We start from the raw sequence: 16290 nt of genomic DNA, 5'->3' as shown, positions 1-16290 counted from the left end.
TTTATCACCAGTTCCCCCACACTTAACCTGGTGATAGCATGAATGCCTCAGCCTGATCTGTTGCTGCTGTTTGCTCTGGTGTCCATGTGTTTCTCTGGTGTGTCTCTCTGTCAGCTGGTGTACCACAGCCTCCAGCTGCTGGCGTTTGCTGTCCTAGCCGTCCTCATCATGCGTCTGAAGCTCTTCCTCACACCCCACATGTGCATCATGGCGTCTTTGGTCTGCTCCAAACAGGTCAGCCAATATACCCCTTCTTTTGCTCCAAGGGAAGCTTTAACCCCCCAAAATACGATGCTATTTCATCAGGACAGTTTATTCCATCACCTGAAGTGCTGCTATTTTGTGTGCATACAGAGGGTGGGTTAAATTAGGCATCCTGTTTTTCCCATAATGAAATGCATTCATACTTACTTGAACTCCTTCACTTGAGGCAACAACTCATCCCCAACAACCGAAAGGGTGAGATCGCGGATACAAGCGGCTGAAATGAGTTTCCTCCATAGGGTGTCTGGGCTCAGCCTTAGGGTGAGGAGCTCTGACATCCGCAGGGAGCTCGGAGTAGAGCTGCTGCTCCTTCACGTCGAAAGGAGCCAGTTGAGGTGGTTTGGGCATCTGATTAGGATGCCTCCTGGGCGCCTTCATTTGGAGGTTTTCCAGGCACGGCCAACTGGGCGGAGACCCTGGGGTAGACCCAGAACTCGCTGGAGGGACTGTCCAATCTGGCCTGGGAACACCTTGGGTTTCCCCAGGAGGAGCTGGAGGGCGTTGCTGGGGAGAGGGACATCTGGAGTGCCCTACTTAGCTTGCTGCCACCGCGACCCGACCCCGTAGGAGCAGCTGATGAATGAATGAAATGCAATCATTTACACAAGCAGGTGTCATCTTCTTTTTTTTCTTCCATTTTTCTCCCCAATTGTACTTGGCCAATTAGCCCACTCTTCCGAGCTGTCCCGGTCGCTGCTCCACCCCCTGTGCTGATCTGGGGAGGGTTGCAGACTACCACGTCTCCTCCGATTCATTTGGAGTCACTAGCCTCTTCTTTTCACCAGACAGTGAGGAGTTTCACCAGGGGGACGTTGCACATGGGAGGATCACGCTATTCCCCCCAGTCCCCCCCCCCCCAAACGGGTGCCCCGACCAACCAGAGGTGGCACTAGTACAGCGACCAGGACACATTCCCATTTCCAGCTTCCCACCCCCAGACACAGCCAATTGTGTCTGTAGGGACGCCTGACCAAGGCAGAGGTAACACAGGGATTGGAACCGGCGAGCCCCGTGTGGGTAGGCAATGGAATAGACTGCTATGCTACCCGGACACCGTAGGTGTCATTTCTTTTGCTGAAATACATTGTACTTGGAACTCAGATACTTCCAGGTTGGTATTCCCGACTTCCAATCTAAATGCCTTCCCGTGTTTCTGCTCAGGAAAACATGGACGCCTGCCACAAATATGTGTTTGTTTGGGAAGTTTGTGAATTCTCCAAGCATATGCACAGGGGCTACATGACTATCTACAACGCCATAAGCAGGAAGTTATGTCCAGGTGATCTGAACACATAACATTATGAATTGAATAACTGCTACCACATGTGTTCTCCCTGCATGAATAGTACAGAGTACTTTAGATCCAAGCTAGACGGGATTTCAAACTACATTTGCAAAGGGAACTTTGTTTGCTGTTAGGCGTGTACGCTGTCATGTTGCTGTGGAGGTACATCAGTTACCTCTGCAAACCCGGGCCTGAGCGATCTCGCCCAAGAGTCCAACTTAGATGGATGCTCCTTTGTACTTTTCCAGTAGGGGGTCGGCTTTTTCTGAGTTCAGACTTCAGTGGAATGTACCTTGAGTCCAAATAGTGGCCAGGTATTTCGGAGGAAGCCCCTCAAGTTTATTGTCCATTTCCAGCGTAGACTGATGTGTGTGATTTATTTTTCTGTTCAGCTTTTAGTTTCGTTTATGTTTATTCATCTATTTAATGGACTTGAGTCCTGGTAAACATGCATGCCCCTCTCCAGCCATGCATGCTCCTCTCCAGCCACCTTCTGCTTCGTGTTAACATGGAGGATAACTCAACTGGTAGTATTGATAGAAACATGCATGCCCCTCTCCAGCCATGCATGCTCCTCTCCAGCCACCTTCTGCTTCGTGTTAACATGGAGGATAACTCAACTGGTAGTATTGATAGAAACATGCATGCTCCTCTCCAGCCACCTTCTGCTTCATGTTCACATGGAGGATAACTCAACTGGTAGTATTGATAGAAACATGCATGCCCCTCTCCAGCCATGCATGCCCCTCTCCAGCCACCTTCTGCTTCATGTTCACATGGAGGATAACTCAACTGGTAGTATTGATAGAAACATGCATGCCCCTCTCCAGCCACCTTCTGCTTCATGTTCACATGGAGGATAACTCAACTGGTAGTATTACTAGAAACATGCATGCCCCTCTCCAGCCACCTTCTGCTTCATGTTCACATGGAGGATAACTCAACTGGTAGTATTGATAGAAACATGCATGCTCCTCTCCAGCCACCTTCTGCTTCATGTTCACATGGAGGATAACTCAACTGGTAGTATTACTAGAAACATGCATGCCCCTCTCCAGCCACCTTCTGCTTCATGTTCACATGGAAGATAACTCAACTGGTAGTATTGATAGAAACATGCATGCCCCTCTCCAGCCACCTTCTGCTTCATGTTCACATGGAGGATAACTCAACTGGTAGTATTGATAGAAACATGCATGCTCCTCTCCAGCCACCTTCTGCTTCATGTTCACATGGAGGATAACTCAACTGGTAGTATTGATAGAAACATGCATGCTCATCTCCAGCCACCTTCTGCTTCATGTTCACATGGAGGATAACTCAACTGGTAGTATTGATAGAAACATGCATGCTCCTCTCCAGCCACCTTCTTCTTCACGTTCACATGGAGAATAACTCAGCTGGTAGTATTGATAGAAACATGCATGCTCCTCTCCAGCCACCCTCTGTTACACGTTCACATGGACGAAAACTCAGCTGGTAATATTGATAGAAACCACATGACTAGGTCCACACCTTCAAAATTAGATTTTCAAATATTTAGCAGAGTATTGCAGTTTTCCCTCCCAAGCCATTGTCTGAAAGCTGCTGCTTCTCTTTTTCTCTTATTCATCTTCCTTTCCTGTAATGCTCCTTCCCCCTCTCCCCCTCATTTATTGTCCCTCTCTCTTTTTTGTCATTCTCACTCTGGTTTGCTGTCTCTCCAGTTGTTTGGCTGGATAGGGGAGAAGTCGAAGCTCCAGATGGTGGTATTTGCCATCATGTCCGTCATGGCCATACAGGGTGTGGCTAACCTGCAGGCACAGTGGGGCATCATTGGAGAATTCAGTAATCTGCCCCAGGAGGAGCTGCTGGACTGGATCCAAGACAACACGCATCCCAGTGAGTGGCGGTAGTGATGACTCCTCCCGCAGACCGACACACCATGTAACCCTGTATTCATGGCTGCTGTCAAAGCCCTGATGTCATCAGATATTGATCACACTATACTTCATCACAGCCATTAGATATTGATCACACTATACTTCATCACAGCCATCAGATAATGATCACACTATACTTCATCACAGCCATTAGATATTGATCACACTATACTTCATCACAGCCATTAGATATTGATCACACTATATTTCATCACAGCCATTAGATATTGATCACACTATACTTCATCACAGCCATCAGATATTGATCACACTATACTTCATCACAACCATTAGCCCTGGAGGTTGAAGGAGCAAAATTATTGCATGCACATTTTGCATATCATGAAAGGTTTAACTAAGGAAATTAAAATGGCAATATAGCATTTTAAAAGAATAATTGTGCAGCATTCCCCTTTGCGAGATATATATATATATATATATATATATATATATATATATATATATATATATATATATATATATATATGCTTGTTTTTAGGGAGTTCTTCCTTATCCGATGTGAGGGTCTAAAGACAGGATGTTGTGTTGCTATAAAGCCCACTGAGTCACATATGTAATTTGTGATATTGGGCTAATCAAATTAAACTGACTTGACTAATGGAGTGCTGCAGTGATCTATAATTTGTGCAGTTATATAATCTCCTTTAGAGCCTTTCCAGTTGGTAACTGGTGATGTACTGAATGAGGCAACAGGTCAGCACCTTTGCTACAGCAGACATCTGATCCATTGTGTAATACAATGCCTTCAGAAAGTATTCACCCCGTTTCAAGTTTCACATTTCTTCCTATTACTTCTCCTTTCACCAGCACAATAAATTCGACACATTTTGAAACAACAGTGAGATTTTAATTGGTATTTAAGTCTGGGCCATTCCAGAGTTTCCACCTCAGTTTTAAGCCGTTTCTTAGATGTTTTGCAGTGTGCTGTGGGAGATTGTTCTGTTGGAGATAGGACTCTTCACTGAAACACATTCTCATATGCGATGTGCCTTTATTGTGCTCCATCCATTTTGCCCGTGATGTCAAGACGCATTCCAAGACATCAACATGACGGTAGGGATGGATTGTGCCAAATGTAGTGTTTTGACTTCAGGCCAAAGAGTTCAACTTGAGTGTCATCAGATCACAAAGGGTGAGAGATGTGTAGCTGGATGCTGGGTGAGTGCTGAGAGAGCTGTGTAGCTGGATGCTGGGTGAGTGCTGAGAGAGCTGTGTAGCTGGATGCTGGGTGAGTGCTGAGAGAGATGTGTAGCTGGATGCTGAGTGAGAGCTGAGACGGATGTGTAGCTGGATGCTGGGTGAGAGATGTGTAGCTGGAGACTGGATGAGAGCTGAGAGAGATGTGTAGCTAGATGCTGGGTGAGAGCTGTGTAGCTGGATGCTGGGTGGGTGCTGAGAGAGATGTTTAGCTGGATGCTGGGTGAGAGCTGAGAGAGATGTGTAGCTGGATGCTGGGTGAGTGCTGAGAGAGCTGTGTAGCTGGATGCTGGGTGAGTGCTGAGAGAGCTGTGTAGCTGGATGCTGAGTGAGAGCTGTGTAGCTGGATGCTGGGTGAGAGCTGAGAGAGATGTTTAGCTGGATGCTGGGTGAGAGCTGAGAGAGATGTGTAGCTAGATGCTGGGTGAGAGCTGTGTAGCTGGATGCTGGGTGAGAGCTGAGAGAGATGTTTAGCTGGATGCTGGGTGAGAGCTGAGAGAGATGTGTAGCTGGATGAGAGATGTGTAGCTGGATGCTGGGTGAGAGCTGAGAGAGATGTGTAGCTGGATGAGAGATGTGTAGCTGGATGCTGGGTGAGAGTCGAGAGAGCTGTAAGGCTGGATGCTGGGTGAGAGCTGAGAGAGCTGTGTAGCTGGATGCTGGATGAGAGATGTGTAGCTGGATGCTGGGTGAGTGCTGAGAACGATGTGTAGTTGGATGCTGGGTGAGAGATGTGTAGCTGGATGCTGGGTGAGAGCTGAGAGAGATGTGTAGCTGGATGCTGGATGAGAGATGTGTAGCTGGATGCTGGATGAGTGCTGAGAGAGATGTGTAGCTGGATGCTGGATGAGAGCTGAGAGAGATGTGTAGCTGGATGCTGGGTGAGAGATGTGTAGCTGGATGCTGGGTGAGTGCTGAGAGAGATGTGTAGCTGGATGCTGGGTGAGAGCTGAGAGAGATGTGTAGCTGGATGCTGGGTGAGAGATGTGTAGCTGGATGCTGGGTGAGTGCTGAGAGAGATGTGTAGCTGGATGCTGGATGAGTGCTGAGAGAGATGTGTAGCTGGATGCTGGATGAGAGATGTGTAGCTGGATGCTGGGTGAGAGATGTGTAGCTGGATGCTGGGTGAGTGCTGAGAGAGATGTGTAGCTGCAAGCTGGGTGAGAGCTGAGAGAGATGTGTAGCTGGATGCTGGATGAGAGATGTGTAGCTGGATGCTGGATGAGAGATGTGTAGCTGGATGCTGGATGAGAGATGTATAGCTGGATGCTGGATGAGTGCTGAGAGATGTGTAGCTGGATGCTGGGTGAGTGCTGAGAGAGATGTGTAGCTGGATGCTGGGTGAGAGATGTGTTGCTGGATGCTGGGTGAGTGCTGAGAGAGATGTGTAGCTGGATGCTGGGTGAGAGCTGAGAGAGATGTGTAGCTGGATGCTGGATGAGAGATGTGTAGCTGGATGCTGGATGAGAGATGTGTAGCTGGATGCTGGATGAGAGATGTATAGCTGGATGCTGGATGAGTGCTGAGAGATGTGTAGCTGGATGCTGGGTGAGTGCTGAGAGAGATGTGTAGCTGGATGCTGGGTGAGAGATGTGTTGCTGGATGCTGGGTGAGTGCTGAGAGAGATGTGTAGCTGGATGCTGGGTGAGAGCTGAGAGAGATGTGTAGCTGGATGCTGGGTGAGAGATGTGTAGCTGGATGCTGGGTGAGTGCTGAGAGGGATGTGTAGCTGGATGCTGGGTGAGTGCTGAGAGGGATGTGTAGCTGGATGCTGGGTGAGAGCTGAGAGAGATGTGTAGCTGGATGCTGGGTGAGAGCTGAGAGGGATGGGTAGCTGGATGCTGGGTGAGTGCTGAGAGAGATGTGTAGCTGGATGAGAGATGTGTAGCTGGATGCTGGGTGAGTGCTGAGAGGGATGTGTAGCTGGATGCTGGGTGAGAGCTGAGAGAGATGTGTAGCTGGATGCTGTATGAGAGATGTGTAGCTGGATGCTGGGTGAGTGCTGAGAGAGATGTGTAGCTGGATGCTGGGTGAGAGCTGAGAGAGATGTGTAGCTGGATGCTGGGTGAGAGATGTGTAGCTGGATGCTAGGATGAGTGCTGAGAGTGATGTGTAGCTGGATGCTGGGTGAGAGATGTGTAGCTGGATGCTGGGTGAGAGATGTGTAGCTGGATGCTGGGATGAGTGCTGAGAGAGATGTGTAGCTGGATGCTGGGTGAGTGCTGAGAGAGATGTGTAGCTGGATGCTGGGTGAGTGCTGAGAGAGATGTGCAGCTGGATGAGAGATGTGTAGCTGGATGCTGGGTGAGTGCTGAGAGAGATGTGTAGCTGGATGCTGGGTGAGAGATGTGTAGCTGGATGCTAGGATGAGTGCTGAGAGAGATGTGTAGCTGGATGCTGGGTGAGAGATGTGTAGCTGGATGCTGGGTGAGAGATGTGTAGCTGGATGCTGGGTGAGTGCTGAGAGAGATGTGTAGCTGGATGAGAGATGTGTAGCTGGATGCTGGGTGAGTGCTGAGAGAGATGTGTAGCTGGATGCTGGGTGAGTGCTGAGAGAGATGTGTAGCTGGATGCTGGGTGAGTGCTGAGAGAGATGTGTAGCTGGATGCTGGGTGAGAGCTGAGAGAGAAGTGTAGCTGGATGCTGGGTGAGTGCTGAGAGAGATGTGTAGCTGGATGCTGGGTGAGTGCTGAGAGAGATGTGTAGCTGGATGCTGGGTGAGTGCTGAGAGAGATGTGTAGCTGGATGCTGGGTGAGTGCTGAGAGAGATGTGTAGCTGGATGCTGGGTGAGAGCTGAGAGAGAAGTGTAGCTGGATGCTGGGTGAGTGCTGAGAGAGATGTGTAGCTGGATACTGGGTGAGAGCTGAGAGAGATGTGTAGCTGGATGCTGGGTGAGTGCTGAGAGAGATGTGTAGCTGGATGCTTGGTGAGTGCTGAGAGAGATGTGTAGCTGGATGCTGGGTGAGCGCTTAGAGAGATGTGTAGCTGGATGCTGGGTGAGAGCTGAGAGAGATGTGTAGCTGGATGCTGGGTGAGTGCTGAGAGGGATGTGTAGCTGGATGCTGGGTGAGAGCTGAGAGAGATGTGTAGCTGGATGCTGGGTGAGTGCTGAGAGGGATGTGTAGCTGGATGCTGGGTGAGAGCTGAGAGAGATGTGTAGCTGGATGAGAGATGTGTAGCTGGATGCTGGGTGATATCCATTCTGCCTGGTGGTTCAGTGTGGTGGGATGATCACTGTCGTGTCTCAGTTTTACCATATTTGACCCACATTGTTGAAATACACTTTACGGTGCTCCTTGGAAAATGCAGAGCTTTGCCTATCTTTTTGTTACTTCCTGCAGCTTTTTTCCTCTGAACAGTAAAGACAGTTACGTAACATGGCTTAACCAGCCTGCTTTTCACTTGAATCCTTCAGAGTCGGTGATGTGTATTGGCAGTCAAGCAATTTATCATGGATTTGAATTCACCATAGATGCACAGTGTTAACGTATTTAGTTTAATCTCAAGAAAACTAAATACACCGAACCCAGTTTAAATTCATACAAATAGAATAAATACTTATTACCAGTTAGGTAATTTTCTGATTTTAATGTTTTATGTAAATCTGAACCCATCTGAATACTTCTTTATTATGATTTATAAAATCCTAAATGGGCTTGCCCCATTTTACCTGTCTGATCTCCTTAAACCGCACATTCCATCTTGAGCTCTTCATCCTCAAAATACAGGGCTCCTGTGTGTACTCAAAGTTAAAAAGAAGTCAGCTGGTGGCAGGGCCTTTTCCTATCGGGCCCCGTTCTTGTGGAATAACCTGCCTGCTGCCATCAAACAATCAGTCTGTTGAGTCTTTAAATCCAAACTTAAAACTCATCTTTTTGTCTCAACCTACAATTAGTTGCCTTTAAATTGAGTGCTTCACAACCTGTACTGCATGGTGGGTTGGTTTCTGTCTCAATGAATTTACCAACCACTGTTCTGCCCACCAGATTATAGAGTATAGACTATAGAGTATAGATTATAGAATATAGAGTATATATATATATTAACTTAGCATAAAAAGTAAGGAAGGGTGTGTTTGGTAGATTATTTCTTTGTTGTAACGATGCTTCTTGGCAGTAAATCTTCTACCAGGCAGCTGATTGGCAGCACCTGGGGTACCAGAAGCTCAAAACAAGAGTCAATAGCAACAGCAAAATAAATTGTTTGGCATCGGCAGAGAAGATTTGGCAAATGTTTCATGGGCACAACCCACATACTCAGCTCTGCTGCTCATCCCACAAATGCATGTTCCTTACACATGTGGCCCCATTTAAAAGGCAAATAAACAGGCTTTCCACCGCTATAAGATTTACTGCCAAGAAGCATTGTTACAACAAAGAAATAAACTACCAAACAACCATTTCCTTACATTTTGTGCTAAGTATATATTATAGAATATAGAGTATAAATTATAGAGTATAGATTATTGACTATTGCAAACTGTTCTCTTCTCTCACATGTCTTTTCTCTCTCTGAATGATGTCTTCTCCTTTCTCTTCTTCTGTGTGTGTGAATGGTGTCATGTGAGTCTCCCCTGTGTGCACATGCAATCAGTCCTCCCAGGTCTCCATGGTGACAGTGGTCGCCACCTGGACACTGCTTTGCATCCCCCTCATCACATTCTCTTTTTATATGTCTTATAAATCCATATAATTTTATTATCCTGAAGTTTCTTTTATTTTCTTTTATTTTTTTACATGGTGGTGGTGGTCACGTGGCTCATGTCCTGGGCTTATCTGCTGGTGTCTGGATACCGCTTGCCATCCTCCTCATCATATTCTTCATATATTCTATAATTCCATTATAATTGTGTTATCCTCTTTCAATGCTGTATTATGTATTATGTAAATTGTGTAAACACAACATTATTGCACGTTGTGCATCTTGGGAGAAAGATCCTCCTCTGCTGCTCTCCCTGAGCTTTCTTCCTGTTTGTTCTGCCTGTTAAAGGCTTTTAGGGAGTTGTTCCTTATCCAGTGTGAGGGTCTAGGACAGGATGTTGTGTTGCTGTAAAGCCCACTGAGGCACATTAGTAATTTGCGATGTTGGCTAAACAAATGAAACTGAATTGACTTGACTTGACATTATGGAGAATTCCTGTTCAGAAGTCAAAGACATATTTTAATTTGACTTGTCAACAATGTAGAACGAGATATTGTGGCTGGATACGATGAAGCCACTGTTACACAATCACCTGACGTGTGCTGCATGTGGGGAAGAAAGTCATGGCAAAATAGCTGCTTCCTTACACATCATTACATTGCCTCATGTCCATTTTGTGTGTGTGTGTGTGTGTGTGTGTGTGTGTGTGTGTGTGTGTGTGTGTGTGTGTGTGTGTGTGTGTGTGTGTGTGTGTGTGTGTGTGTGTGTTTTACATGCAGGGTCTGTGTTTGCTGGAGCCATGCCCACCATGGCCAGTGTGAAGCTGTCTACGGGCCGGCCCATCGTCAACCACCCACACTATGAAGACGCTGGCCTGAGGTCAGACCAGGGTTCCAGTAACACAACTAGATGTTTCCATTGTGGGGGCTGCAGTACAACAATGTCTGACTAACTAAATGGTTTCCACTTTGGGGGCTGCAGCACAACAGTGTCTGACTAACTAGATGGTTTCCAGTGTGGGGGCTGCAGCACAACAGTGTCTGACTAACTAGATGGTTTCCAGTTTGGGGGCTGCAGCACAACAGTATCTGACTAACTAGATGGTTTCCAGTTTGGGGGCCGCAGCACAACAGTATCTGACTAACTAGATGGTTTCCAGTGTGGGGGCTCTAACACAACAGTATCTGACTAACTAGATGGTTTCCAGTGTGGGGGCTCTAACACAACAGTGTCTGACTAAATAGATGGTTTCCAGTTTGGGGGCTGCAGCACAACAGTATCTGACTAACTAGATGGTTTCCAGTTTGGGGGCTCTAGCACAACAGTATCTGACTAACTAGATGGTTTCCAGTGTGGGGGCTGCAGCACAACAGTATCTGACTAACTAGATGGTTTCCAGTGTGGGGGCTGCAGCACAACAGTATCTGACTAACTAGATGGTTTCCAGTGTGGGGGCTGCAGCACAATAGTGTCTGACTAACTAGATGGTTTCCAGTGTGGGGGCTGCAGCACAACAGTATCTGACTAACTAGATGGTTTCCAGTGTGGGGGCTGCAGCACAACGGTGTCTGACTAACTAGATGGTTTCCAGTGTGGGGGCTCTAGCACAACAGTATCTGACTAACTAGATGGTTTCCAGTGTGGGGGCTGCAGCACAATAGTGTCTGACTAACTAGATGGTTTCCAGTGTGGGGGCTGCAGCACAACAGTGTCTGACTAACTAGATGGTTTCCAGTGTGGGGGCTCTAGCACAACAGTATCTGACTAACTAGATGGTTTCCAGTGTGGGGGCTGCGGCACAATAGTGTCTGACTAACTAGATGGTTTCCAGTGTGGGGGCTCTAGCACAACAGTGTCTGACTAACTAGATGGTTTCCAGTGTGGGGGCTGCAACACAATAATGTCTGACTAACTAGATGGTTTCCAGTGTGGGGGCTCTAGCACAACAGTGTCTGACTAACTAGATGGTTTCCAGTGTGGGGGCTCTAGCACAACAGTGTCTGACTAACTAGATGGTTTCCAGTGTGGGGCTGCAGCACAACAGTGTCTGACTAACTAGATGGTTTCCAGTGTGGGGGCTGCAGCACAATAGTGTCTGACTAACTAGATGGTTTCCAGTGTGGGGGCTGCAGCACAACAGTGTCTGACTAACTAGATGGTTTCCAGTGTGGGGGCTCTAGCACAACAGTGTCTGACTAACTAGATGGTTTCCAGTGTGGGGGCTGCAACACAATAATGTCTGACTAACTAGATGGTTTCCAGTGTGGGGGCTGCAACACAATAATGTCTGACTAACTAGATGGTTTCCAGTGTGGGGGCTGCAGCACAATAGTGTCTGACTAACTAGATGGTTTCCAGTGTGGGGGCTGCAGCACAACAGTATCTGACTAACTAGATGGTTTCCAGTGTGGGGGTTGCAGCACAACAGTATCTGACTAACTAGATGGTTTCCAGTGTGGGGGCTGCAGCACAACATTGTCTGACTAACTAGATGGTTTCCAGTGTGGGGGCTGCAGCACAACGGTGTTTGACTAACTAGATGGTTTCCAGTTTGGGGGCTGCAGCACAACAGTGTCTGACTAACTAGATGGTTTCCAGTGTGGGGGCTGCAGCACAACAGTGTCTGACTAACTAGATGGTTTCCAGTTTGGGGGCTGCAGCACAACGGTGTTTGACTAACTAGATGGTTTCCAGTTTGGGGGCTGCAGCACAATAGTGTCTGACTAACTAGATGGTTTCCAGTGTGGGGGCTGCAGCACAACGGTGTCTGACTAACTAGATGGTTTCCAGTGTGGGGGCTGCAGCACAACAGTGTCTGACTAACTAGATGGTTTCCAGTGTGGGGGCTGCAGCACAATAGTGTCTGACTAACTAGATGGTTTCCAGTGTGGGGGCTCTAGCACAACAGTGTCTGACTAACTAGATGGTTTCCAGTGTGGGGGCTGCAACACAATAATGTCTGACTAACTAGATGATTTCCAGTGTGGGGGCTCTAGCACAACAGTGTCTGACTAACTAGATGGTTTCCAGTGTGGGGCTGCAGCACAACAGTGTCTGACTAACTAGATGGTTTCCAGTGTGGGGGCTGCAGCACAACAGTATCTGACTAACTGGATGGTTTCCAGTGTGGGGGCTGCAGCACAACAGTATCTGACTAACTAGATGGTTTCCAGTGTGGGGGCTGCAGCACAACGGTGTCTGACTAACTAGATGGTTTCCAGTGTGGGGGCTCTAGCACAACAGAATCTGACTAACTAGATGGTTTCCAGTGTGGGGGCTGCAGCACAATAGTGTCTGACTAACTAGATGGTTTCCAGTGTGGGGGCTGCAGCACAACAGTGTCTGACTAACTAGATGGTTTCCATTGTGGGGGCTGCAACACAATAATGTCTGACTAACTAGATGGTTTCCAGTGTGGGGGCTCTAGCACAACAGTGTCTGACTAACTAAATGGTTTCCAGTGTGGGGGCTCTAGCACAATAATGTCCGTCTAACTAGATGGTTTCCAGTGTGGGGCTGCAGCACAACAGTGTCTGACTAACTAGATGGTTTCCAGTGTGGGGGCTGCAGCACAATAGTGTCTGACTAACTAGATGGTTTCCAGTGTGGGGGCTGCAGCACAACAGTGTCTGACTAACTAGATGGTTTCCAGTGTGGGGGCTCTAGCACAACAGCGTCTGACTAACTAGATGGTTTCCAGTGTGGGGGCTGCAGCACAACAGTATCTGACTAACTAGATGGTTTCCAGTGTGGGGGCTGCAGCACAATAGTGTCTGACTAACTAGATGGTTTCCAGCACAATAGTGTCTGACTAACTAGATGGTTTCCAGCACAACAGTGTCTGACTAACTAGATGGTTTCCAGTGTGGGGGCTGCAGCACAACAGTGTCTGACTAACTAGATGGTTTCCAGTGTGGGGGCTGCAGCACAACAGTGTCTGACTAACTAGATCAGTGTTTCTCAACCCAGTCCTCAAGGAACCCCTATCCTGCAGATTTTCATTGTAACCCTGCAAAGGTAGCCCTGCTTGTACTTACTCGACCAGTCATCTCGCAGCACTTAATTATGCAAGGTGTGCAACATCTGACCAAATTCATTGCTGATTGGTTGAATAACTACAAACTACAAACAGGTACCTATTCAGGGTTGCAAAGAAAATATGCAGGGGGTCCGCGGTGGTGTAGCGGTCTAAGCATCGGCTTTGCGTCGATGCAGTTGCCCACTGGGGACTGGGGTTCGCGCCCCGGTCTCGTCAGATCCGACTATGGCCGGACTCCATGAAGCAGCAATCATCGGCAACGCTGTCTTCGGGAGGGGGGCGGAGTCGGCTTGTGTTCGTCACGTGAATGCGTCTCTGTGTGTGTCGGAAAAACAGTGGTTCGGCTTGGAGTCGCCTTGTCACAAAAAGTGGGGAGGCGGTCTCCTTCGAGACTGCCGGCCGGAGAGATGCAGTTGGCGAACGCATGCAGTTTGAGGGTGGGTGTTTGAATTAAAATAGGGATTGATTGGCCACTAAATTGGGAGAAAAAGGGGAAAAATCAGAAATAAATTTATATAAAAAAAAAAAAAGAAAATATGCAGGATAGGGGTTCCTTGAGGACAGGGTTGAGGAACACTGAACTAGATGGTTTCCAGTGTGGCGGCTGCCGCACAACAGTGTCTGACTAACTAGATGGTTTCCAGTGTGGGGGCTCTAACACAACAGTGTCTGACTAACTAGATGGTTTCCAGTGTGGGGGCTCTAACACAACAGTGTCTGACTAACTAGATGGTTTCCAGTGTGGGGGCCGCAGCGCCACAGTGTCTGACTAACTAGATGGTTTCCAGTGTGGGGGCTGCAGCACAACAGTGTCTGACTAACTAGATGGTTTCCAGTGTGGGGGCTGCAGCACAACAGTGTCTAACTAACTAGATGGTTTCCAGTGTGGGGGCTGCAGCACAACAGTGTCTAACTAACTAGATGGTTTCCAGTGTGGGGGCTGCAGCACAACAGTGTCTGACTAACTAGATGGTTTCCAGTGTGGGGGCTGCAGTGCCACAGTGTTTGACTAACTAGATGGTTTCCAGTTTGGGGGCCGCAGCACAACAGTGTCTGACAGCATGTGGAAGAAGTTTAGCTTCATGATTTCACACGTTTGTTTTCTTATTCTTAAAAATTGAACATCATTTTTAGAATGGTTGGCTGGACAGGACTGTACTTTATCTACAAGATTAGAAACACTGCTGCCGTGTTTGGGTACCGTAGTGGTCTATTCCCTTGCCTACCAACATGGTGCTCGCCAGTTCGAATCCCCATGTTACCTCTGGCTTGGTCGGGCGTCCCTACAGACACAATTGGCCATGTCTGCGGGTGGGAAGCCGGATGTGGGTATTAGTCCTGGTCGCTTAACTAGCACCTCCTCTGGTCAGTCAGGGTGCCTGTTCAGGGGGGAGGGGAACTGGGGGGAATAGCGTGATCCTCCCACGTGCTACGTCCCCCTGGTGAAACTCCTCACTGTCAGGTGAAAAGAAGCGGCTGGTGACTCCACATGTATGGGAGGAGGCATGTGGTAGTCTGCAGCCCTCCCCGGATCAGCAGAGGGGGTGGAGCAGAGACCGGGACGGCTTGGAAGAGTGGGGTAATTGGCCAAGTACAATTGAGGAGAAAAAAAAGGGGGGGGGGATTCCAAAAAAATAAACTAAAAAGAAAAAGAAACACTGCATCCACAGGAAAACCTTTGTTAACTGTCTTGTACAGAACATGAACATGGCTCGATTCCTGTTTGGACGGGATTAGTTTCGCCAACCGTGTCTGACATATTACCAACACATGACATGTGTGTTTGACGTACCCCTCTGTAAGATGTACAGCTCCTCTTCAGGATGATGCAGCAGGGACCGAGTCTCTGGCTGTGATGTGAACACGTCCCCGGATGAGAGAAAAACATGACTATTAACTTCTGTTTGCAGCAAACCCACATTCCAACAACAATGAAAACATTCCAATAACAATGAAAACATTCCAACAACAATGAAAACATTACAACAATAATGAAAACATTACAACAACAATGAAAACATTCCAACAACAATGACAACATTACAACAATAATGACAACATGCCAACAACAATGAAAACATAACAATGACAACATTCCAACAACAATGACAACATTCCAATAACAATGAAAACATTCCAATAACAATGAAAACATTCCAACAACAATGAAAACATTACAACAATAATGAAAACATTACAACAATAATGAAAACATTACAACAACAATGAAAACATTACAACAATAATGAAAACATTACAACAACAATGACAACATTCCAATAACAATGAAAACATTCCAATAACAATGAAAACATTCCAACAACAATGACAACATGCCAACAACAATGAAAACATAACAATGACAACATTCCAACAACAATGAAAACATTCCAATAACAATGAAAACAGTACAACAATAATGAAAACATTCCAACAACATTGACAACATGCCAACAACAATGAAAACATTCCAACAACATTGAAAACATTCCAACAACAATGAAAACATTCCAACAATGAAAACATTCCAACAACAATGACAACATTCCAACAACAATGACAACATGCCAACAACAATTAAAACATTACAATAACAATGACAACATTCCAACAACAATTAAAACATTACAACAATAATGAAAACATTACAACAATAATGAAAACATTCCAACAACAATGACAACATTCCAACAACAATGACAACATGCCAACAACAATGAAAACGTTACAATAACAATGACAACATTCCAACAACAATGAAAACATTCCAATAACAATGAAAATAGTACAACAATAATGAAAACATTACAACAACAATTAAAACATTCCAACAATGACAACATTCCAACAACAATGACAACATTCCAATAACAATGAAAACATTACAACAACAATGAAAACATTCCAACAACAATGAAAA

The 16290-nt window shown here is 46.7% G+C and overlaps 1 protein-coding gene across 1 annotated transcript in view; it reads left to right on the top strand.

The window, feature by feature from the left end:
• dpy19l1l (dpy-19-like 1, like (H. sapiens)) overlaps positions 1-16290 on the top strand; it is a 98556-nt gene that overhangs the window by 57771 nt on the left and 24495 nt on the right. Inside the window, exons 18-20 of the mRNA XM_056286098.1 lie at positions 115-234; positions 3256-3430; positions 10111-10210. Coding sequence (XP_056142073.1) covers positions 115-234; positions 3256-3430; positions 10111-10210 — 395 coding nt within the window. The remainder of the gene's footprint in view (positions 1-114; positions 235-3255; positions 3431-10110; positions 10211-16290) is intronic.

Source organism: Lampris incognitus, chromosome 9 (genome assembly GCF_029633865.1).
Source record: "Lampris incognitus isolate fLamInc1 chromosome 9, fLamInc1.hap2, whole genome shotgun sequence".
Taxonomy (NCBI): Eukaryota; Metazoa; Chordata; class Actinopteri; order Lampriformes; family Lampridae; genus Lampris; species Lampris incognitus.
The sequence above is the reverse complement of the archived record's forward strand: the minus strand, read 5'-3'. Positions and strand labels throughout refer to the sequence as shown.